General features: G+C 41.5%; 1 protein-coding gene across 1 annotated transcript; it reads right to left on the bottom strand.

Moving 5' to 3' along the window:
* Positions 1-11,497: 11,497 nt before the first annotated feature.
* On the bottom strand, positions 11,498-12,808 carry LOC309387410 (uncharacterized protein F54H12.2-like; the record flags this gene model as incomplete). The annotated part of the gene is made up of 1 exon (XM_081943887.1): positions 11,498-12,808. One exon carries the CDS (start codon positions 12,806-12,808, stop codon positions 11,498-11,500), a length of 1,311 nt encoding a protein of 436 aa, XP_081800013.1.
* Positions 12,809-24,822: the final 12,014 nt, after the last annotated feature.

Consider the following 24,822-nt stretch of genomic DNA (forward strand, 5'->3'; position numbering starts at 1 on the left):
TATTAAAATGAGGTTATAATGGCTCTCGTCTTCCTATATAAACCTTGCTGTATGAACAATTGCCAATGTCTCCGAGGTCGTGTTGATGACAGCATGGTCAGAGGCTAGAATCTTCCCATCTCTAGTTTGGTGTAAGGTGACTCTGCCCCCACCCCCCTAATTGCATGGATTTTGTGCAGCTGTTTGTACATTGGCAAGAATTCATATGGAGTCAGTGGTACAAAAATACTGTTAAATCAGCCAATCTGTACCAGTTTCTATCCATTTTTCCTCTGATACAGTTCTGGGATGATTATCATAGAAGATATTGGTACATGTGCTGTTCTGGTTCCACTGTTGTGTCTAGTGATGATAAACCTAGAAATGCTTTTTTGGACAAAGGATTCAATCTCAGCTTGTTCATTTAGAGCCTAACAGCCTCAGAACACTAGGTCATGAGTTTCACCTGGCACATCCAAGGGATTTGCAACTGGTTATCATCAGTATATCAGTGATTCTACATCCCAAACGGATGGATGACCTCACCTCAGCAGCTTCATGTACTCAAGTGAGCAGCCACTGGATGACTCCTCCTCCCTTATTTCCATCAACTGGACTATCCATTCAGGAAGTAGGAGAATCATTACCTGCTCTCAACTTCAAACCCTTGAAAGCAGTCCAGGATACTTTGCTTAGTGAAGGCCCCTAGAAATGTAAACAAACCAAGAAGAATCCACTTCTCCAAGCAGGTGATGAGACTGTCATCCACCAGGGGCAACCAATGCAGTTTCTACCCAAGTCTCGAGTCCCATCACTTTTTCTACAATTTCCCTAAAGAGATTGCCAAAAAAATCAAATAGAGAATATGTCTGACCTATATGTGATAGAATTGATATAATGTCCTCCTAAGCACATAACATCATAACAGACTATCTCAATCACTTTTTCTAAACTCCATGCAGGCAGTAGATTTGCTGTATTGCATGGCCGTGGCCATGGGAGCAGTCCTATGGTTTGGTATGCTAATATTTCTGCCATTTTCCTTCCCAATTCAAAGGCCCTTTTCCCATCCACAGTTCTTACGGACTGAGAAGCTGCCTTTCTGAAAGTTGCTTTTCCTTCTCAGGTGTTTTGTTTGTATAGAGGGGACTGTTGTGTACAAATGATGATGTAAACATGGGTTGTTTATCATGGGAGCAGGTATATGGGGGGGGGGACAGCGTCCCTTTCACCATTTTGTCTCCACCTGTCACAGCCAAAAACAGTATGAAGGGGGACTTTGTCCCCTGCCCCACTACTTTAGACCATCCACCAGGTGAATTGAAAAAGGGGAGGATATGCTAAATCTTCTCCCAAGCAAACAAGGGACATGGGATAAGGAAGAGACAATGTTCACTAATTGTTGCCTGCTGGGTGCTTCATCTCTATGGCCCTTAACCATGACTAATGGCTAATGCAGTTTAGTGTATCATGAGAGTAGAACATAATCTATTTGTTTACTTATCATTTTTAAGAACTGCTCATCTCTCCCCCCCCCCGGGGGGGGGGACTACAGGAGCTATACAAATGAAATATTAAAAACATATGTACCATATATAAAATTTAACAGAGGCAGGCATTAAAAATTAATTAGGAAGAGGGATTTGAGGGCTCTAACTAGCCCTACAACTATGTGCTTTTCTGTGCACTCCCAGTAAGGCCATAGAGCCATGTTACCCAACCTTTCTGGAAAGCTATCCTGTAGCGATCATGTTAAAAGTTGCTAGCTGCATCACATTTCTGCTAAGCCGGCACAAAGCTTGCTCAAGGTTTTGCTTTGCAACAATTCTATGCAACATTCTTTGCTTTGCAACATTTCTATGCAACAGTCTTCTGTAACATCTTTTTGTAACATGTGAACAAGCTTGCCCGGTAACACGTATACGTGACAAGTGAACAAAGCCTGCCCAGTAACAAATGTTTTAACCAATCATGCAATAACATGCTGTAAGATAGAAACCCTTTGTATGATTTTAATAAATACCGTCTCAATCGGCCAGCCGGGGTCTTTTCACCTCGCTGAGTTGGTTGGTGCGTTTCATCACACCATGGTGTCCGTTCTTCCTTGGCAGTACCAGACCCGCCTAACTTAGGCGCACCTCCGTGGAGGCCAATAGCCGAGCTCAGACACACCCTTGCGAGGGTCCCATAGCCTAACTCAGGCTCACCCCTGTGGGGGTTCTAATGCCTAGCTCCGGCTCACCCTTGCGAGGGTTCCAAAAGCAGACGAGGTCGTTGCCGCGTGGCAGCCAGCCACGCACTCACACTATCCTGTGGATATGTTTAAATGAAGATATTAACAATTCACCAAGAATCTTACCTGAAATAAGATGTAGAAATATTTTTAAAATATTCAGGTTCAAAAGGCATACTAAAAAATTATTCTAAAACAATTTTGCTTGTTCATAGATTCTTTTGATTCCTGTTTTATTTTATTATTAATATTTGTCATGTTACCTGTCACATTACCTCTTGGAATCCTAAATCCTAGGGTCAGACCTGCAAGTTTACAAGTAAATAAATAAAACAGAACATATCTTACCTCAAAGAGGGCTTTCCTAGCATATCGGAACATCTCCATGATGAAGTCAATGTCCTAAACTAAACTAATCCTAATTAAACTAAACAAACAAATATATTAAATATCATGAAGAAATAAAGTGTGTGTAAATTAAGAAAACAAGTGTGCTATAAAATAAGATAAATTAACAAATATGCAAACAAATATTATAAACTAAACCTAAGCGATATAAATGCAGTTAAATAAAAATAAAACTAAGCTTCCAGTTCGCAGTGAGTAAGGATCAGTACACACACACACACACACACACACACAGAAAAAACTCTGTGAATAGCTTTCATTCAGCCCACCAATAAGTTTATTTACTTCTTCTTTGTGAGCTCATCTACCTGTCAGCACTATTATGAAGCATGACTTCAAAAAGGAAATCAGCAAAGCAAGCTGATCGGCTTAATGAATGTTACTCAAGAGTTTTATCTATTTTTCAATATTGGGAGAATATAAAATCCTGTTGATGTATTTGCTGAAATCAAAGGATGAATTAACAAGAAAAATGCCATAGAAAATATGGTGTCACTGAAAAAAGCAGGGGGATCTCTGGAGAAATATGCACAATTTAGACTGAAAAAATGGTAAGTAAGCAAAATTGGAGAGATGTCTGATTACAGTATGAATCTTACTCCATCATACTTTACTTGCCTATTTCTCTTGAAAGAACTTCAGGACAGCTACAGTTCTATATTGGGTGGGTTTCAGCACACATGTCTTTTCAGCTGTGATGCCCTCCATACAGAATATTCTTCCCAAAATTAAGTTGGCCCCATCCCTTTTGATTTTTGAAAAAGCTTTAAGAACAGGCTAGGTGACTTTCTTCGGGATTTGTTTCAGGATGGCTATCCCTCTGTCCTTGTATTTTAACGTTTGCCCCCTTTGTGCCCCCAGAATCTCATCTCTTGTAGCCTTTCTAAGAAATTTAATGTGAACCTCTCTTGGAACATTGTGTGTTCTAGCGTAAGCGGAATTGACTCTATAGACCAGGTCAATATCCCATCCTAACTGCTGTTTGTCTTTTTTAATATATTCAGCTAACATTTTTGTCATGATCTCCCTCAAGTCTTCATTGTCAGTCTCAATTACGTTTTGAAATCTAAGGAAAAAAGACATCCTTTCAAATTCCATTTACAGGTAGTCCTCAACTTACAACAGTTTCTTTAATGACCATTACAATGGCACTGGGAAAAATGACATGGCCATTTTTCACACTTATGACCATTGCAGCATCTTTATAGTCATATGATCAAAATTCAGATGCTTGGCAACTTATCTTTATGGCAGTTGCAGTATCCTGGGGTCATGTGATTGTCTTTTAAAGTCATGATGATGCCATTCATAACAATGTAATCAGTGACGTGCGGTGAGGTTTATGGCTGGTGAGGCTGGTGACGTCATCAGGAAGGCGGGGAATGGGACCACATGTGCTGGAGGCTCAGGCTGCCTCAGCCTCCAACACACGTGATCCCATTCCCCGCCTTCCTGAGCGTGCTCCGCCGGCTCGCGCTCCGCAGTCCTCGAAAGCGACTGGGGAACGACGAGAACCTTCCTGCCTCTGCTGGACTTTGCGCACTCCTCGCGACTGCATATTGCAGTCGCGAGGAACGCGCGAAATCCAGCAGAGGCAGGAAGGTTCTCGTCGTTCCCCAGTCGCTTTCGTGCCTTCATCATCCGGCAGCGCCGACAACATTTCTGCCTCCGCCCTCCGCAGCTCCCGGGCGCGCCCAGACGGAGGTAGCCAGAATGGTGCCGAGGGAGTCCGGCAGGCGAGCTACCAAGGATCAGGCTGCCTCGCTCACTCTTTCGTCCGCCCGGACCGCCTCGGCGTCGCTGTGGCTACATCCGTCCGGGCGCGCCCGGGAGCTGCGGAGGGCGGAGGCAGAAATGTTGTCAGCGCTGCCGGATGACGAAGTCATGAAAGCGACTGTCGCTTTCGTGCCTTCATCATCTGGGAGCGCCCACAACATTTCTACCTCCGTAGCTCCCGGCCGCGGCCGGCCGGATGTATATAATATTATAATATTATATATATATATATATAGTATATAATATTATATACTATTATTTCATGAAGAGAGGTGAGGCTCTGCCTCCTCTGACCGCACGTCTCTGAATGTAATGTATATTAATTATATACAGTGGGTTTATGCAACAATCTAGACTTGTGTTTATTAGCTACTTTGTGGAATAACACCTAATTCATATTCATTGTGGTCAGACCTCACAATAATGCTGCCCAAATTATACCAAATTAGGGAAGTCTGGATGACCAATGATAGCCCAAATTGCTTTTTTAAAACAATTATTGTTAAATGAATGATATATATATATATTAATGCCATAATTCATTGCAGACATCCATAGTTGATCTATATAATCCATTCTATAAATAGTTTGGAGCCATACGTTTGTCTTTGTGGTGCTGAACAGTAAGTCTTTTGATTCTTTCTTTGTCCAAAAGTCAAAGAAAAAGATTTTATCCAACATCTATAGATTTTTTTAATAAAAATCTCTTTATTATTACTTAACTACTAATTACTAACTTAAGCTAAAACAAAAAAGAATAGCATGTGCATAAAAACTTCTAAAAAAAATTTAAAAGCAAAACAACCAAAAAGAATTTTAAAAATAATAAAGAGTGTTCTAGAAGCAACTCTCCCCTTCTCCGCCGACATATTTTCTCCCAGCTATTAATTGCTACTTATGTATTTTAATCCTACTTTGGACATTATTAACTCATATCACATTGGATCATTCTAATTGTTATTATTAGTAGTGAAACAAGTTCCTCTGTGCTAGGATTTTCTTTTGTTTCTAAATAACCCCCATATTTTAAGCTTGCCTTGCTGTACCATACAATGTATGCAAGTAGTCCTCAACTTATGACCACAATTGAGTCCAAAATTTATGTTGTTAAGTGAGAAATTTGTGAAGTGAGCTTTGCCCCATTTCACAACTTTTCTTGCCAGATTTATTCAGCGAATCATTGAAGTTGTTAAATTAGTAGTAACACTGGTTCTCAAGTGAATCTACCTTCCCTATTTGACTTGGTTCATGGGAAGGTTGCAAAAGGGGATCTCGTGACCTTGAGACACTGCAACTGTCATAAATATGTCAAGCATCTGAATGTAAATCACGCAATGGTGATAACCTTGAAAAATGGTCATACCATATGTCACTGTTTTCAGTGCTGCTGTAACTTCGATTGGTCAGTAAACAAATTGTTGTAAGTCAAGGACTAACTGTATGAAGCTACCCTTCCTTTGGTTCAACTTTCACTGGGAATAGCGACGGTCAGTTTTTCCCTACCTGTCTCCCATTCTGGCCCGATGGCAAAGGGCCTCTTCTTCAAAGCTGTGGAGGGCCCTGAACTTCTCCTCACGCAGAAACCTCGAAAAGCCTCACTTGGAGGGAGGGGCACTTTGCCGTGGAGGCAGAGGAAGGCCAGCTTCTCCTCCTCGGCCTTTGTTGGAGGGAGAGGCTGGCCAAGTGGCGATCCCGGACTGAGACAAACCACAATAGCTACTGCGGGGCTCCCGCATGAGGGAGACAGGAGCTCGGGGGCTTATTGAGGGAAGCGAGTGGCTTGGGCATGTAGGAGGGCTGGCTAATTGGGAGAGCAGGGCAGGCAGTGACCGAGGCGGAGGAAGCAACAGCCTAGCGTCCCACATTGGGGAAGATTAGAGGAGGAAGGGAGAGGGGAGCTGAAGAGAAACCCTGTCTTGCCGGAGCAAGGCGCTGTAGGCCAGTGGGTCTCAACCTTCCTAATGCCGTGACCCTTTAATACAGTTCCTCATGTTGTGGTGACCCCCAACCATAAAATTATTTTATGTTTTCTGCATTTTTGAAAATATGTGTTTTCCGATGGTCTTAGGCGACCCCTGTGAAAGGGTTGTTCGACCCCTAAAGGGGTCCCGACCCACAGGTTGAGAACCACTGCTATAGACGGTCATCCCTTCAGCGTTCCCTTTAAGAAGTCAGGAGGGAGGGGAGCTTTCTTGGGGTTTGCCGAGTTTGCCTGGAGATTCCCTGCGAGCCTCGGTGGTTCTCGGGACCATTCGTTAGTGAAGGGCTCGCGCTTTGGGGTTGCTCATAACCAAGGAACTGCTGTCAACCTCATTGAAGAATTAGCTTCTCTATCCATTTTTTTAAAAGTGAGAGTGGCAGAATAGGATAGGATAGGATAGGATAGGATATAATTCTTTATTGGCCAGGTGTGATTGGACACACAAGGAATTTGTCTTTGGTGCATATGGTCTCAGTGAGAATAAAATGCATTCATATGCTCTCAGTGAGAATAAAATACATTCATCAAGAATAAAAAGATACAACACTTAGTGATCGTCAAGGTTACTAATAAACTATCAAATTGTATTAGGAAACAATAGTAGATATAGTACATACCTTTTTTAATGAAAATTATCAGTACTTTTGATCAGTGACGTCATCAAAGTAAACAAACCCACGTGCTGATTACGTCACCAGATCATGCCCCTAAGTGGAAGTGACGTGCACAGCCCCCACCCTCTGGATGTGGCGTGCATAGCCCTCCTCCCCGGCTGGGATGTGTATAATTGACCCCCCGTGGTACAGGGTTCACAAAGGTCATAGCCTTAGCCGGATATTTGTATATTGGCCTAAGCCCATCATGATGAGTAGCCCTAACAGATAAGGCGTTGTGCAATATCCTAGCCCTATTTTTTCAGATAAGACGTGTTGAAACTTACCCCATCAGGAAAGATGGCAAGATTCTGTGTACATGATTAGTTTAACCCTAGATTAATTCTATGGACATTCAAGGGGGAGGGTGGGTTGTGAAATAAAAAATGTTTTTTATTTGTAATCATTCTCCTAAGGGATGCATTTAAACCCACATTTTTTCCCTAGAAGGTATTTATTTCTAGGCAATGTTGGTTTTAATTTTTGTGGAGACAGGGGTCTGCATTTAACCCACCTTTTTTTTCTAAAAGGTATTTATTTCTAGGTGGATTTAAAAACATTTCCTTGAAGCCTGGGAGGGGGGGGGGAACACAGCCCTTTTAAACCCTGCAGCCGGTTTTTACCTTTGTAAAATCTAAAGTCACATATTTTGCCAATTGCACACTCAAATACTCATGTAACCGTTTTGAAGCCCACCTACAGGAAAAGACAAGGAATATTAACAGGAATTAAAATGTTCACAAGAGGAAACTCACCAGGTTGCATGCAGGGGATAAGTCTTGTTCAGGCATGCCTGGGAAATGCCCTGGCATGTCACACCCACCCGCCAACCTGACCCCCTGTGATTCTGGGCATGCGCAAGAGACATGTGTGGGACATGCCCGGGCATGCCTTACCCACCCACCCACCCACCCACCCAGCCCACTCCCCTGTGATTCTGGGCATGCGCAAGAGCCATGCAGGGACGTGCCTGGGCATGTCATACCTCCCATGATTCCAGGCATGCGCAAGGCTCACTTGTCATTACAAGATCAGTGTAGTTTGCCTTAATTTCAGCAGTCTCTTGAAGATGGCAACCTCAGATTCCAAAGATGTTTTTAAAACAGCAGCAAAAGCCAGCATCACATGCTCTGACACAAGACCCCAACCGCCAGAATGCAGCAAACCCTGTTGCAAAGGTTATGATAAAGAAAATTTTTTATTCAGACCTGTTTTGCACGGCTGCAGCATGGAGTGTTGTAATTTTAACGATGATGTCCAAAGTACTTACCGGACAGTATGTGAAACAGCGAATGATGCTTCACTATCTTCCAGCAATGGTAAGTAAATATGTTTTTTTGTTTTGTTTTTGTTTTTTATGATATTGTAAATGACACTGGAGTGGATAACTCACTAACAAGAGGCGATTTATATTTTGCAGACTCCAAAATAATAACTCCTAGACAACAAACTCTTCAAGACACCCCGATTTTATATTCCAGTGGTAATTACCGCGACCATAAAGCTTCTGCAGATTTTTATGATCTAGACTATAACTGGGATTCTGAGCTATCCCAGAGACCACACTATCTACCCAGTGAGCTAAAGAGCTGCAATTTGTGTAAAGACTGGTTTGCTTGCGGATGCGGACATGATTTGTGGAATACAGACACAACGAATTGTAAAATAGCGTGTTATGCACCTCTATATTCTGCTTCTGATAGTAGTGATGAGGGCTATTTTTCTGATGGAGGGGGCATGACGCTTTGAACTCTGTATAACCAATAAAAGATTGTGTTAATGTCAACGCATAAACGTATGCTTATGCTTTGTCCAACGGTGAAGCGGTGGTAAAGGTGAAGGGAATCACACTAAATTGTGGTAATAGCAGTAAAGTTAACTTTGACAGTTTGAAAGATTTGGTAGACGATTATTGTCTGTCTGATGCAGAGAGAAAAAAAGAGATCAGGGTAGAACAGTTGGGGATTGTCAGGGTTAAGAAACAGTGGACCCTAGAAGCAAGGGTCCTCCGAAAAACTCTAAAAGTAGTGTATAATAAAAGGTTATTAAAGAGTGAGGATTACTGTACACTGCCTTACAGTTATTAAGGATTATGGAAAACATTGCACAATTTGTACACCCTTTTTCCTGTATTATAAGTGGACCGTCCAATTCTGGCAAATCTTTTTTTATCAAACAAATGTTAGAACATGGCAATGCGGTATTGTCTCAAAGTCCTCAAAATATTGTATGGTTTTATAGCTGTTGGCAACCTCTGTACAAAGATCTGCTTAATAAATTCCCTTATATTAAGTTTATGGAAGGTCTACCGTCTTCTTTTGAAGATGATGTCTTGTTTCCGCCAAATCAAATAACTCTAGCTGTGATAGATGATCTCATGGCATCTGCCGGTGACAGTGACCAAATAGAGAAGGCTTTTACACAGTACGTTCATCACAGAAACCTGAGCATTATTCTCATACTACAAAACCTGTTTTTTCAAGGTAAGAAAATGAGGACAATAGCTCTGAATTCCAAATATTTGGTATTATTCAAAAGCCCCCGTGATCAGATGCAAATTGTCACACTGGCCAGGCAGATGTACCCCACTAACACAAAGTATTTTTTAGAAGTATTCCAAGATGCTACTCACAAACCACATGGGTGCCTATTAGTAGATTTGTCAGCCACCACTCCAGAATCCTATAGGCTAAGAACAGGTCTCTTCCCCCCTGATTGGCCTACTGTTTACACAATGAAAAAGAAGAGTAAAAAGTTGTAGCTCGGTTACCTTAGCGCTAGTTCATTTAAGATGTCAGAGAGGTTACGTAGAAATTGGGGGCTTTTAAAAATCTTAGTAAAGGCTGGACCAAGACAGAGAAAAGCCATCTTATGCAATGCTAATAATGACCTGGTGGGGTCAATAGCAGAAATAGCACTGAATACCCTAAAAGGAAATCTTCCTCTGAAACCTTCACAATTCTGGTCTCTAAAGAGTAAGAAGGGTGTCATTAAAAAGTTGAGTGATAGAAAGGTTTCACTCAAAAAGAAGAAGCAGATCATACTTCAGTCGGGTGGTTTTATAGGGCCCTTACTAGGGGCGGCTATTCCTCTGTTGACTAGCCTGTTAGCAGGCTAAACCATGGACCATGCCGAGAAAATGTATCTGGTGTCGCGTCATCAGATGGAGCAGCTACAGGGCAGGACGCCTACTATGGGGACTACAGCCACTAACCGGTTGGATGATGAGATGCGCAACATCCTTCAGAGGCCTGATTTGAGTGAGGATGACAAGATTAAGCTCTACAATTCTGTACTGCAGAGGTATCTAAGACTGACCAGGCAAAATGAGTCTGAAAAGGACAAACTGAATCTCATTTATCCACCGGGACACCCTCAGCCACTTCCAACATTACCAGAACAGCCGCCACATCCAACTCCACAGGGCACAGCTATGGATGATATCCTAAGCGGTGTGAGCGCTCGTTATAGGAAAAATGCAGAACTTTTGCTGAACAAAATGAAGCAACACCAGGACGTCTCAACCTGGGATGATCGCGGTACCTTTTTATACAAAGGTGTACCTGTTCCCGGTACTAATATTTTAGACTTGGTGAAAGGCGCCTCGCAACGCCGAGCCCCTACTGAGAAGTGGAAACCTAAAGGATGGGATGATTTTATGAATGCTATGGCTGAGGTGAATGTTCCAACTTCTGTGTTGGGGTCTACTGCTGTTAAAGAGCAAATAGAAAAGTTGAAAGATACTCTGGTTGTTAAGGATGAAACTGCTGCTAGCCCCGACTCTGTTATGACAGCACCTTTTGGGGCTCAGAAGCCTATGTTTACAGGCACCCCCACTAGCCCTTGGACAATAAAACCTAGAAGTCAGCTCAGGTTTGGTGACTGGCTCAATTTTTAAAATGAATAAAAACACTGATACACGTAAAAACGTTTAAGTCTTTTTCTTTATTTTACAGTAAGGCATGCATGCCTGCATGCACTGGTGACGGTTACAGATTCCAAGCCCCCTCCCAACCTTTATAGTTTTTACAAACAGCTTTACCATTTGATCATTTTTAATATCAGCATTGGAGTACATCTTTAAAATATTTTCATAGGTCACTCCTTTAATACGGTTCAGTAGAAAAAACGCACAGTGTTGTCCGCAGGTCACAGCACTGGGGTGTTGCAATTGCCGTTGGTGAAATGTGTACTTCTCAGCTTGCTGCTCTAAAAACATCACTATGGAGCCAGGAAAGTCATGGCTATCTGGAGGTCTTCCATAAGAATCAAAAAATTCACCATACCCGGGAGATGGGAAGTAGAGGGCCAGCCAGTGTTCGCCAGGAAATGTGTGAGGATGGGTGTTTACGATTAATCCAAAAGGTCTTTTGGAGATTTGTCTCTGGGGTAACAGGTCACAAGGGTAGACCCCTAGAAAGGTAGTATTTCCAGAGAACAAGTGGAGGAGCTGCTGTGTATCCATACTCACATATAATCAAAAAGTACATTCCTTGTGTGACTTATTTCAATAAGATTTTCAAAGATTGCATAGAGTATCATGTTAACGGTGTTGGGGAGGGGCTGTGCAAATCTAATTTCGGCTCTGAGGTTACCGTTCCTGATCAATGAATAGTGCTCAGAGCATCCCTGATCAGGACTCAGGTCAAAACAATAAAAAGTATGCCCTCGGTTAAACTCTTCCCGGCTGATTAACATCAGTCTGTCTTTCATGCCTTTGCCTGTTGCTTGAACCATCTGCATGTACTCTCTCACAAAAAGACCATGCTCATAATCGGGCTGAAGAGGCTTTGCGGGGATCTGTTCGCCATCACAATGCAGGGCGCAAAAACTGACATTGCAGTGTTGAAAATTGAATGGATTTCTTTCATAATCCCCACTAAAAGCTGCATTGTCCACAAACCCAATCACTAATTGTTTAGGTAGTTGGCCCAGAAATAGATTTTCCTGATTACACATAAGACTACCTGCGGGAATGCTGTAAACCTTCATCCCCACTCGATCAATGGGGTATTTGGCATTGGAGGTGAGCAAAGCTTCTGCATGGCCAAGACGCACTCCCGGGGCTACTTTTACACGTTTTACAAAGAGAGAAGCAGCCAGGAGTTGCACTTTGTAATTCTCATTGCCATCCTTCATCACACAAAATTCATTTCTGCTTCTTGTGAGTTTGACTTTCACATCTACGCCATTAATTAGCAGTCTGTCTTGAAAAAACAGATCACTATGCAGAGGTCCAAGCAGGTCCCATTTACGACTACCGGCCGTGTGTCTGGCTCTCGCTTTGAAACCAGAGTTCCCAGCCGCTGTCAGTAGAGTACTCTCCATGAGGTCCGAATCATCTTTGTAAAAAACCCCAGAAGTAAATTGTGTGCCCAACGCATCACCACCAAAGTTGAGAATCAGTTCAATTATGGCCCTATACGAATAGCAATGATGGCTCTGTGTAATGAGCCGATCTCCCAAGGTAACATCCAGCTGGTTAAACAGCGATGCTATGGGGTAGTTGGCCAGGGCCACCCTTGCCCCATCATCAATATCCGTCCCGTCAGCTTTTACAATCTTGCAACTCACATACAGAAGGGTGTTGTTTAAATCGGTGTAATGCTCACCATGCCCTGTGATGAAAAATTCCAGGGGGGCGTTGGGCGTTAGCGCTGATAAAGGAGGGATCTCGATATAGGTACTGTTTTCAATACTGGTCTGTGTAGGCGCCAGTTGAAAAAGATCCAGTTCAGATTTAACACATTCCTCTGAAGCAGAATGAATAAATGCCATAATGTATTAGAATATGTCTTCCTTGTCACAGGGTTTCCTCTTCTGTGCAAGTTTCCTCTTGGTATGACGGGGCTTTTTCACAAGTCTTCTCTTTTTAAACGGAATAGGCGGGCCCAATGCGTAATTCTTCCTGGCTATGACCAGCCCTGATCCATCCTGCCCGTTCTCAACAACACGGGATACAAGATGGCCCGCAACATCTCTAGCGATGTTTTTGGCAGCAGATTTCACATGCGGCTTTATGATTTCTAATCCCCGCCTCAAAAAAGGCATTGCTTTTCGAAAAAGTCCACGGAACAACCCTCCTAAACCGGTCCCGTACATAATGGGGGCTCCTCGGAAGCCTGGAAGGCCTCCCCCCGCTTGTGCCCTGTAGTAAGCTACGTAGTCTTGAGGTCTCCCGTGCTCCTTGTTTACAACCATCCTTCACTTTTCCGAGGCCTAAAATGAAGCTTGACAATCACCTTCCCTTGATAAAAATGCACGTTTTTGTCCTGGTCGGTTTTGATTTCTATAGTAACGGTATCAATGTGATGTTTGCTGACTGGCACATAATGTGGACGGTCATAGGTCACAGTTATGAAATCATTGTCTTGCCCCCGCACAGGCACACAGCGTAGTAACGGCACATAGAAGTCACCTACTATCTGGAGCTCTACAATGTCTGTGTAAACATATAAGGTGCTGAATCCTGGGAACATACCTAACAGATGTCCAAGTTCTCCACTAACTAGAATGGTATGCGGTTCATCTCCTTTAAGATTAATTTTTCGACCCACTGAATCATAATGTAGGGTTGTCTTAGGTCCATCCTTGGCATTTGATATAAGCTTGTTCATATTTTCTAACAGTTGTCGGATGCTATTATAGTACCCGCTTCTCAAAGAAAAATGCCATTTCTTTCTCTTGTTAGCAATTTCAAAATATCCAGGAGAAGTTAATGTGTGCCAACTATGCGGATACTGTATCTCTGCTAGACCTACTTCCCATGACCCTGGAAGATCCAACGATCTCGCTAATTGAATAGTAAAATTAGAATTTTTGTTTTGCGGGAAAATTTCTGCTGATGCATTGCTGGGGAGGGTGATGTAAAAATCTGACATTTCAAAGATGTTGTACTTCAGTAGCCTTAACCCAACTGTTGAACTTCTCTGGCCAGCCATTCCATTTGACTAGAAACTCTCTGCGTCTCCCCCGCCCTCTTTTTTGGATAATTTTCTCTATTCTGTATATACGCTGATGGTCAGCAGGAACCTTTTGGAGCTCCTCAAAGTAAAAAGTTCCCTCTACAGGGTCACCTGTGTAATCATTTAATCTATACACCACTCTTTCCCCCCTTGTCCCCAGTTCTTTGACGATGAATATCTCATCCGTATAGGTTTGCTGATAGCCCTTTTCAAACTTCCCCTTCAGTCTAGATACCCTGACATGATCCCCCACCTTAAGACATTTTTCCTTTCTTTTACTTTTTAAACTTACCCCATAAAGTCTCAGCCACACATCCCTTTCGTTAGACAAATTTACGGCTTTAGGAGAAGTCCCAATGCTACGATGGTAAGTGCCATTGTACCCCTGAAGAGTTTCTGCCAAAATGTCCACATACCGATGGGTATTCCTAGCTGTGAAATATCTCCAGAGTTTGTTTTTTAGGGTTCTATTAAACCTCTCTATAACTGCTGCTTTAGTTTCACTATGGGTGACAAAATGATGAATGCCATAACGTGTTAAAAGTTTCTTCAGCGGCGTATTCAAGAACTCTTTACCAGCATCTGTCTGTATTTTTCGGGGTGCACGTCCTGTTTCAAAGATATTCTGGAAGGCGAATGTAACTTCCCTCCCTGATTTATCAGATAAAGGGGAGGCCCAATTCGTTGTGTCTGTATTCCACAAATCATGTCCGCATCCGCAAGCAAACCAGTCTTTACACAAATTGCAGCTCTTTAGCTCACTGGGTAGATAGTGTGGTCTCTGGGATAGCTCAGAATCCCAGTTATAGTCTAGATCATAAAAATCTGCAGAAGCTTTATGGTCGCGGTAATTACCACTGGAATATAAAATCGGGGTGTCTTGAAGAGTTTGTTGTCTAGGAGTTATTATTTTGGAGTCTGCAAAATATAAATCGCCTCTTGTTAGTGAGTTATCCACTCCAGTGTCATTTACAATATCATAAAAAACAAAAACAAAACAAAAAAACATATTTACTTACCATTGCTGGAAGATAGTGAAGCATCATTCGCTGTTTCACATACTGTCCGGTAAGTACTCTGGACATCATCGTTAAAATTACAACACTCCATGCTGCAGCCGTGCAAAACAGGTCTGAATAAAAAATTTTCTTTATCATAACCTTTGCAACAGGGTTTGCTGCATTCTGGCGGTTGGGGTCTTGTGTCAGAGCATGTGATGCTGGCTTTTGCTGCTGTTTTAAAAACATCTTTGGAATCTGAGGTTGCCATCTTCAAGAGACTGCTGAAATTAAGGCAAACTACACTGATCTTGTAATGACAAGTGAGCCTTGCGCATGCCTGGAATCATGGGAGGTATGACATGCCCAGGCACGTCCCTGCATGGCTCTTGCGCATGCCCAGAATCACAGGGGAGTGGGCTGGGTGGGTGGGTGGGTGGGTAAGGCATGCCCGGACATGTCCCACACATGTCTCTTGCGCATGCCCAGAATCACAGGGGGTCAGGTTGGCGGGTGGGTGTGACATGCCAGGGCATTTCCCAGGCATGCCTGAACAAGACTTATCCCCTGCATGCAACCTGGCGAGTTTCCTCTTGTGAACATTTTAATTCCTGTTAATATTCCTTGTCTTTTCCTGTAGGTGGGCTTCAAAACGGTTACATGAGTATTTGAGTGTGCAATTGGCAAAATATGTGACTTTAGATTTTACAAAGGTAAAAACCGGCTGCAGGGTTTAAAAGGGCTGTGTTCCCCCCCCCCCCCCAGGCTTCAAGGAAATGTTTTTAAATCCACCTAGAAATAAATACCTTTTAGAAAAAAAAAGGTGGGTTAAATGCAGACCCCTGTCTCCACAAAAATTAAAACCAACATTGCCTAGAAATAAATACCTTCTAGGGAAAAAATGTGGGTTTAAATGCATCCCTTAGGAGAATGATTACAAATAAAAAACATTTTTTATTTCACAACCCACCCTCCCCCTTGAATGTCCATAGAATTAATCTAGGGTTAAACTAATCATGTACACAGAATCTTGCCATCTTTCCTGATGGGGTAAGTTTCAACACGTCTTATCTGAAAAAATAGGGCTAGGATATTGCACAATGCCTTATCTGTTAGGGCTACTCATCATGATGGGCTTAGGCCAATATACAAATATCCGGCTAGGGCTATGACCTTTGTGAACCCTGTACCACGGGGGGTCAATTATACACATCCCAGCCGGGGAGGAGGGCTATGCACGTCACATCTGGAGGGTGGGGGCTGTGCACGTCACTTCCGCTTAGGGGCATGATCTGGTGACGTAATCAGCACGTGGGTTTGTTTACTTTGATGACGTCACTGATCAAAAGTACTGATAATTTTCATTAAAAAAAGGTATGTACTATATCTACTAACAATTAAAAACAATATAAATTGAAAGATACAAGCAACCTGGTTATAGTAATAAGTTGGAAGAAGGAAGTTAGATGCAGTGGTACTGGGATACTTAAGCAAAAGAGAAAGAGAGGAGCAAAAATGAATGAATGAATGAAAAGATTGCATAGAAAAGTGAGTGATGAGATGAGATGGGGAGCTGCACAAATCATTATCATCATCGTGGTAAAAGCAAGAAAAAATCCATTTACTCAATTGTTTTTAATCTCCTGCTTTTTCCTTGCAATCCCTTACCTTGTTCTGTATTTATACATTGCTCACCGCAATGGCACTAGCCTGGTATGTATCTATATAAGTATATTGAGTTTATTGCGTTACCAGGTTCAATGTTTCTTCAGCATATGCTGCTATTCTAAAAGTGTATGTCTTTAACTTTTACAGTGAATTGGATGAAGAAGCTAATAAAAATGAAGAATTTGAATTCCGAGCTTCAGCTTCATGGATTTTCCAAGATTTAAATTTCTGTGGACAAATGCAACGTCAACAGCAGTTCCTCTTACGTTTAAGAGAAAAAGAAATGGTGGACTCTCTGCCTGAGAAATTGCTTCTTCTCCCAGGCATTTCCAATGGCACAAAAGTGAAGAATAAATGAACATATGAGGGGTTTTTTTGTTTCTTTTATGGGAGAGATAGTCCCCAGCAGAGGGAGTAAAAAGACAGCTTCAGGGAGGTGAGATGAAACAGGACTGGGGGAGAAAGCTGAGGAAAAACAGGTTTGAGAGGGAGTGGAAAGAACAAAGCTGCTGAGATGGAAAGTGGCTGTACTCCCTCAAAGGGGGAGAGAGAGAGAGATTGTGAGATGGCCACACAAGGAAGAGAAGAGGGCTCCTGTCGGCCTAGAGACTGGCTGCCACAAGAGGAGACCTATCCGGTCTCTCACTGGGTCTGAGAGGACATGTTGATGAGGCAACAGGATTGATGTGGGGTCATTTGGCCAAAGAGGATAGTCTTTGGGACATTTTCCTCACCATTTTAATATTTTGCAATATTGTGACGCTTAATTTGATTTGATTTTTATCTCAGTTTAATTAAAACTTGTAACTCCCTCCAAAGTGTATTGGTGTGTCCGGGCCAGGTTGGATTGGTCACCTGGGAAAGGGATAGAAGGGCCCAATGGCCAGTAGCCCTTTCAGGGGTACGCACTACGCAATCATTTTGTCAAACTCTTGGTTTTTAGGAAGCAATTATCATGGAAATGAGCTCTTTTGAAAGAAATGTTTTTTATTGACGAGAATTTTACGTAAGATTAAAAACCTATAGAAACTTTAAAAGAAAAATAGGAAAAAGATGTAAAAGAAAATATAGGGGCAGCAAAAGACAAAAAAAATCTAAAGAATCTATTTCCAACCTTTTTTTCTAGCAGTTACAGACAGTTACTAGCTCCACCCTCCCAAATTGTATATCTTGATTCCCTTCTTCCCAGTAACAACTCCGTTAATCAGTAAATCTAGAATTCACCAGTCATTATCCATTCTGAGCAAAAAATACCATAAAGTGTTTCCAGTTTTTAAATAAATGTAGTAATGGCTTCTTCTCTCATCAAACAAGTCAATTTAGCCATCTCTGCAAATTCAGTCATCTTCACAATCTTCCAGCCTCAGTTGTTTTAAGCTATAATATCTTAGTGTGTATGTCTATGCATACAAATAATTAAAATCACTTGAGTGAGATGGGCGAGGTAGACATGTGATAAATAAGACTTCCAAAATTGAGATATTGTGGCCCCGTGATGGTGAACCATGTCACCCGGAGCCATTTATGAGGGCATGTGAGGCGTTGCCCTGTCAGCTCCAGCGTGCATGCGCACACTGGCTGGCTGATTTTCGGCCTTGATTTTTGGCCATTTTCCACCCTCTGGAAGCTTCCCTGAAGCCTCCGGAGGGCGAAAAACTGCCCAACACGTAAACCGGAAGTTTGGGGATGGACATCCGGTTTGCGCGTCAGACTGTTTTTCTCCCTCCAGAGGCTTCAGGGAAGCCTCCTGGAGCCTAGGGAGGGTGAAAAATGGACCTACTGAGCCCACTGGAAGTTGAAAAACAGGTCTCCAGGGGGGTGGGGGAGGCCATTTCTCCTTCCCCAGGCTCCAAGAAACCTGTGCGCGCATGCGTGGGGCAGCGGGTGGTGATGGTGTTTTATGCATGCATGCAAGGGGGCATGGTGTGGGGGGGCATTAAATTATGGTGGTGGGCCCACAAGCATGTACAATAGCACTAGCATGTGTGCTTTTGGCACCCGAGGCAAAAAAGGTTCGCCATCACTGCTGTCGCCCTTCTAATGTTGTTGAATTATGATAACTCGTTTCCCTCCCCATTGCATTTTATTGAGCAACAACCAAAGGCTCCAAATTTTCCCCAACATTGACTGTGAAAAGAAGAGATACAATTAACAATTCATAGTAATTGCTCTGTTATTGAATGTCTCAGGTATTTTTCCTTAAATGTCTCCCTTCAGTAGCAAATTCCACCACCACCATAACAAATAAAGGGAGTGAGGCATGCTCACAAGTAGACCTTGAAACGATTTTGGGCTAATAACAGTGACCATTAAAAAAAAGCCTTGGTTAATTTTAATTGGCAAATGTATCTTACAGATAGAAATAGAAGGGATTTCATATTACAATATCTTAAATGTAGTTCATTAACCAATTGTTCTTCAGCCATAAAATGGAGATGTGTAGGGAGAGGATTAGGACTCATTGGAGTTGGGCAGTCAATAAATTTAAATAAATAAGCTGCAAAATTTCAAGGTCCTTTCATCAGTCTAAACAGCCATGTAATGTTGCCTAGCAATTGGATATATGGGGCTAATATATATTATGCACACAGTATACTAAGATTGTGATAGATGCATCACATCTGCATCTCATGAATGGTTTTTCTGCCAATAATGGAACAAGTCTGTTCCTTCTAGGTTCATGTTAATACACTATATTGCCAAAGGTATTCTCTCACCCATCTACATAATCAGAATCAGATGTGAGCGAATACTTTTGGCAATATAGTGTATGTTAATGCTGGGCAGTAATGCCACTGTATATAAAACACATATACAGTAGGCAAGAAGCTATTTGAAAAATATAATTTTTAAGTATATAGAATTCTACAATTTAGCCAAATTGTTCCATATGCCATTCCTTTTGTTTCCACATTTATTAATTTGGTTAAACAGGTGGCTTAATAATGACTTACTTTTGTTAAGCGAAAATGTAGTTGAATTTTGCCTGGTTTATGGAAATTGTATAGCATTGTGCACAACTGACATTTAAAAGGGTCCTGAACACAAGTGATCACCACTGGCCCAAGAAAAGAAATGGGCCAAACCTTTTAAAGGAGTTTCTGGCAAGTGCATTTGATATACTTGCATTCCCTCCAAACTGTTTCCCCCTTCAAATGTAGTATCATTTTCATACAAATTGGCATTTTGGGAAGCTGCTGCTGCTACTATTATTGTTATTATAATTATCATTCTTGGGATGGTAACATTGTTTAATGGGTAGCATTTTTCTCTTTCTCAAGAGTGGTGCATCTGAATTTCATTTTAATGTGTGCCATTGTGTATATAGGAAAATGACAATAAAGGTTTTTCTATTCAAATCTTCAGCTCTATCACTGCCTTCTTTAATAAAGTTGCATAGCAGCCACAAGGTGGCGATAGATAAATTCTGCTGCTGAAGAGGCTGTGCCTTCTCACTTCTTGACAAGGATTGAATAAATGAAAAAAGTAAAAAGGTACTGACCCAGTGTTCAGGTCTATCTTGGGAGGCTCAAATTTCAGTTCAATCTCAACAAGATTGAGAGGCTGTGGCTGTGAGGCTCTCCTAGAGCAGCAATGCTTTCACCTTTGGTCTTAGATTTAGTTAGTTAGTTAGTTAGTTAGTTAGTTAGTTAGTTAGTTAGTTACTCATGCAAGATAACAGGAATAGGAATAAACATGAATAAGAACACAGAAAATGGGTACAAATAAATGGGGACATTAGGACAGGGACGTTAGGCACACTGGTGCACTTATGCATGCATTTATCCATTCAAGATTATCAAGCATCTTAGGGGTTCTCCTGCTTGATGAACAGGTAGCAGCTCTAGCCACAAAGTCCTTTACATGGGTTCATTTTGTCTGCCAGTTGTGCCCTTTCCTTAATCAGGAGGCCCTTCAGACTATTATGGCATCTCATAATGGGATTATTGCAGTGGGCTCTACCTGAGACTGCTCTCACTGCCTATTTGGAAGTGGTTCAAAATACAGCAGCATGGCCAATAACAGATGCTTCTTGGTGTATTGGTGTCACCCCTGCATTAATTGCTAATTGGCTACTAAATGTGTAATGCAAGGTGCTGGTTTTACCTTCATGACTGGATATCTAAAGGGCCACCTATCTGTACTGTGTCTGCCTGTCCAATACATTCTGCAGAGTGAATACACTTCAGATCCCTTAGTTAAAAATTGTTATCTTATGGAACTAAGGAAATATAAATTTTCTCCCTGGAACAGTATCCCATCAGAGATACAGAGGGCACCATTTTCCTGGGGTTCCAAAAAGCCCTTAAGGACTCAAATCTGCAGTTAATTTGTTTATTGAAACCCTGCCCTATTGTGGTTTTCTGTTGTTATTATTATGGTTGTTTTAATCTGGGTTGTTTGTGTTGCTGTATGTTTTTTAAAATCTTTTTATTGTTAAATAAAATTGCATTTTGGATTTTTTAAGCAATCCAATCTACTGGAATGCGTAGCTATCAGCAATTTGAATAGATACATTTGAGGAAGGAAGGAAGGAAGGAAGGAAGGAAGGAAGGAAGGAAGGAAGGAAGGAAGGAAGGAAGGTTCATCAAGGGGAAGAATGATGTGAATGACTTTCAGCAATGGTTTAAAAAAGCAACTTCATGTGTTTAGTCCAATATTTTACTTTCTTAGTTTGCCTGAGCCAAGTCTTTCCAAAATATTTCCCAGTATTCCGGAAAAGTCACTGAGGCAAGACTAGCTGCAGGACTCAATTTTGAAGGAAGCCTCACCTATGACCTACAAATTAAATTGGTATTGCCTTGTAGAAGATCTTTTTCTCCTGCTGTCTTTCATGTTTCACTCAAATGGAGTAGAAAATGCTGATGAAGTAGGTTTGGCTCATGACATACGCAGCAGGGGAAGCAGCAGACTGAGCTTCCTAATAGTTCACTAGGCAAGATTTGATATCCAGGGCAATTGCAGAAAGCATTCGAGAAAGCCCAGCAAGTGATCTGATAGATCCAGATTGTCACTGCTTTCTAGGCTAGGCTGATCTGGATAAGAAGCTGCCTTGTGGCCGAGAGCATGCAGTGCTTGACATTCAGCCTCCAGCTATGTATCTGTAACCAACTCATGTCTGAGTGAAAGGAGCTGAGCAACCCGAGAAGTTCCTTTAGAAAGCTTATGAAGCAGCTTCCTCTGTTGGGAGCACAAAATTCTTCTGGGAGGGTTGAGAGCAAGAAGGATGAGTTAGTAAATATGCTTTACCAAAAGAGGCTGGAAGTGTATGAGCAGCATTCGCAGATCCTTAAGTCCTCCCCCATGAGTGGAAGTTACTTTTGCTCTGGAGTTTCATATATCTTCAGACCGAATTATTGATCAGAACTATAACTATGGTAGATGTGATTTTGATGCAGTAGACTTAAATTTGAAGATTGCTTTTCTGATTATTTTGACTTCCTGGCAGTTTGCCCTTTTGATACTGGTTACTAGAATAAATGAAGGTGACCTCCCCTTCCCACATTCCCCTCCAATGAGTTTTATCCGGTCTAAAATCTTGAACAGGCACCACTCTGATGTAAAATACTATAGATTTTGGCTCAGTGAATTCATGTCTGATCTTCCTAGCATTATCGTACCCAATATAAGAGGCACGAGTGGGCCCTGTTTCACGGAATTAGAATCAGGCATTTGGACATAACATTGATTAAACTGTAAAAGGATGTTGGGAAGTAAGAACAGCTCTGGGAATCAAGTCCAAGGAAGATACCAAGTTTATTACAGAGCTCTGGCCTTTTCAAATGCAACATTGTCTTTGTAGTATCACCCTTAGTACTGTTTGGGCAACCCTTGGGTTAAGAACATTCAACTTAAGAACAATCCCTAGCTGCTTATTATTAATAATGGTGAATGGCATTCTTCTTCAAGCCGGTGAAGCACTGAAGCCACACAATTCTTTCTGGAGCCATCAGTTTTTAAGATACAGCTTTTCTTTCAGCGGTTGCCAAAGCATTATGTGGCTTCAGCACTTTCGTTGGGCAGCCTGATTTGTAAATATGAGCTGACCTAAATACAAATTCAGATGAAAAACTAAAATTAGGAACAGAACTCATTCTTAACTGGGGAGTGCCTGTACTAACCACCTCACTAAACACCTGATGCATACCTAGTCTTAATATTGTCAGTATCTTCACATAAAAGGGTTGCATTCCTGCCCTTTTACTGCCATTATCATAGAATTTGTGCTTCAGTGGAAGAGTATGACCCAGCCACATTACTTGTAGGGAAATTTGTAAACAAAATTCCTCCCCTTCATTGATCCTCCTAGGATAGCTCTCCTCCTTTGGGGGATTATTACTCACACCTAGGAAGCGCGCATCCATAATTTTAGGAGGCATCTTTATCTCTTCTGGACTGGTTATATGATTGGCTCTTTCTCTTGGGAGAGTATTCAGAAGTTAGGATACAATAGCAGAGCTGGAAGAAGTCCAGATTTGATTGACAGCAAGATGGGTAGAATATAAATTTAATAAACTAAGTGCTTATAAGTAGCCCCAGTGAAATGCTTCAGAAAAGCAAGGCTGGTGCTTTTCTATTCCTTACGAGGATGACCACAGAACTGGCTTTCTTGGAGAATATTTAGAACTGTAAACTGACAAAGCAGAATTATTTGGCTTGACAAGATACCCATATAGGAAGTAGCTCCACCCCATCAATCAGCAATCAACAATAACAAAAAGTTGTGATTTTGGGTGCTATCTACAAAGAATTGGGTACTTCCACCACTCTTGAGTAAGGGATAAAAGTGATCCTTTGAGGACAGCCTTCTGAACAAACAGCAGCAAATATTGATGCTCACGGAGTACTAAGAATTATGCTCAATCCATCCAAGAACTGTCAATCTGTTCAGGGAGGTGTGGGACTTTGTGCCTTAAGAGGAAAAATATTGTGTAAAAGCCTATTGTTCTTGTCATCCTCAAGCAAAGGGGGAAATATGCAATTTTAATTTTCTCCATATGCACACGTTTTTAAAAACCAATGTACAGAACCTCCCTAACCTCCCCAATTCATTTTTTCCTACATGTTGGTTTCTAAGGATGTTAAAATTCTTATCTCCAAGCATAACCTACTAACCTTGCCTTTTTAATCCTTAGGGCTTTAGTTATCGCACTCAATTTTACTTTTCATACTGAAGTGACCACAGCAGCCTAGACAATTTGCAATTCCTAATATGTATGAATGCTTTAAAATGACTTTTTTTTCCATATTGTAAGTTCCAAATATGGAATTGTCAATACATCCCAGCAGCTTAAGAAGGCTCTAAAGTGACTAAGAAACAGATTCTTCCAAGGGCAAATCACTTTCAGTGAAGGCTCCTGCTGAAAGCCTAGTGGGCTTTCCCATGCAGTTGGTTGGTCACTGCAAGAAGAGACTTCTGGACTGGATGGATCAGGAATCCAGACCAGTAGACAATTGCTTCATGTTTTTTGAAACATCATCTTACCTGGAAAATAAAGAGCCATGAAGGTAAAGTAATTCTAGACTTAAAATTTATTGAAGATAAACTAGAAGACCAAGTGTTTGCTTACAAAATTTAGTATTTTTTTTTCATTAACCCAACAAGTACTATTACTATAACATATGCAATGGAAAGCAAAACTAATCAACCTATGTGAATAGCCAGAAAGTGTTGACCAAATTAGTAATAACCAAAGGCAGTTATTTGACATAGGGAAGTAATTGCTCAGTTCCAATGACAGCATAGAATTATCTTCAGACTGTGCAAAGTTGTCTCAGCTTGGTATTTTAAAATCAAAGTCCTGGCACACTTCTCTCCCAAAAATATTTTTGGGTGCAGCTCATAGGACATAATCAACTTGCTGATAATACTTTCATCAATATAGCTGCTTACCTTCAATGTTTCTCAGTGGGTTTTTTTGGTCCGAGCCCTTTTAGATAAAAAATGGAAAACACCACTGGACAATGCAGCAGTACTTTCATCTGCCCACTTGAGGCCAATAGTTAAAAATAACTTTCTGAAATTACTTTTCCCCCCCTAATCTTTATTTTAAACCTAAGGCTTACATGGTTCGAAAGTAGCTTTGCTAAGTACTTATTACATGTCATCTCTTTGTTATTCCTTGAAAATAATACTGCCAAGTTGTCATTACTCTTTTCT

The sequence above is a fragment of the Natrix helvetica genome, assembly GCF_964273705.1.
Source record: "Natrix helvetica genome assembly, chromosome: 2".
NCBI lineage: Eukaryota > Metazoa > Chordata > Lepidosauria > Squamata > Natricidae > Natrix > Natrix helvetica.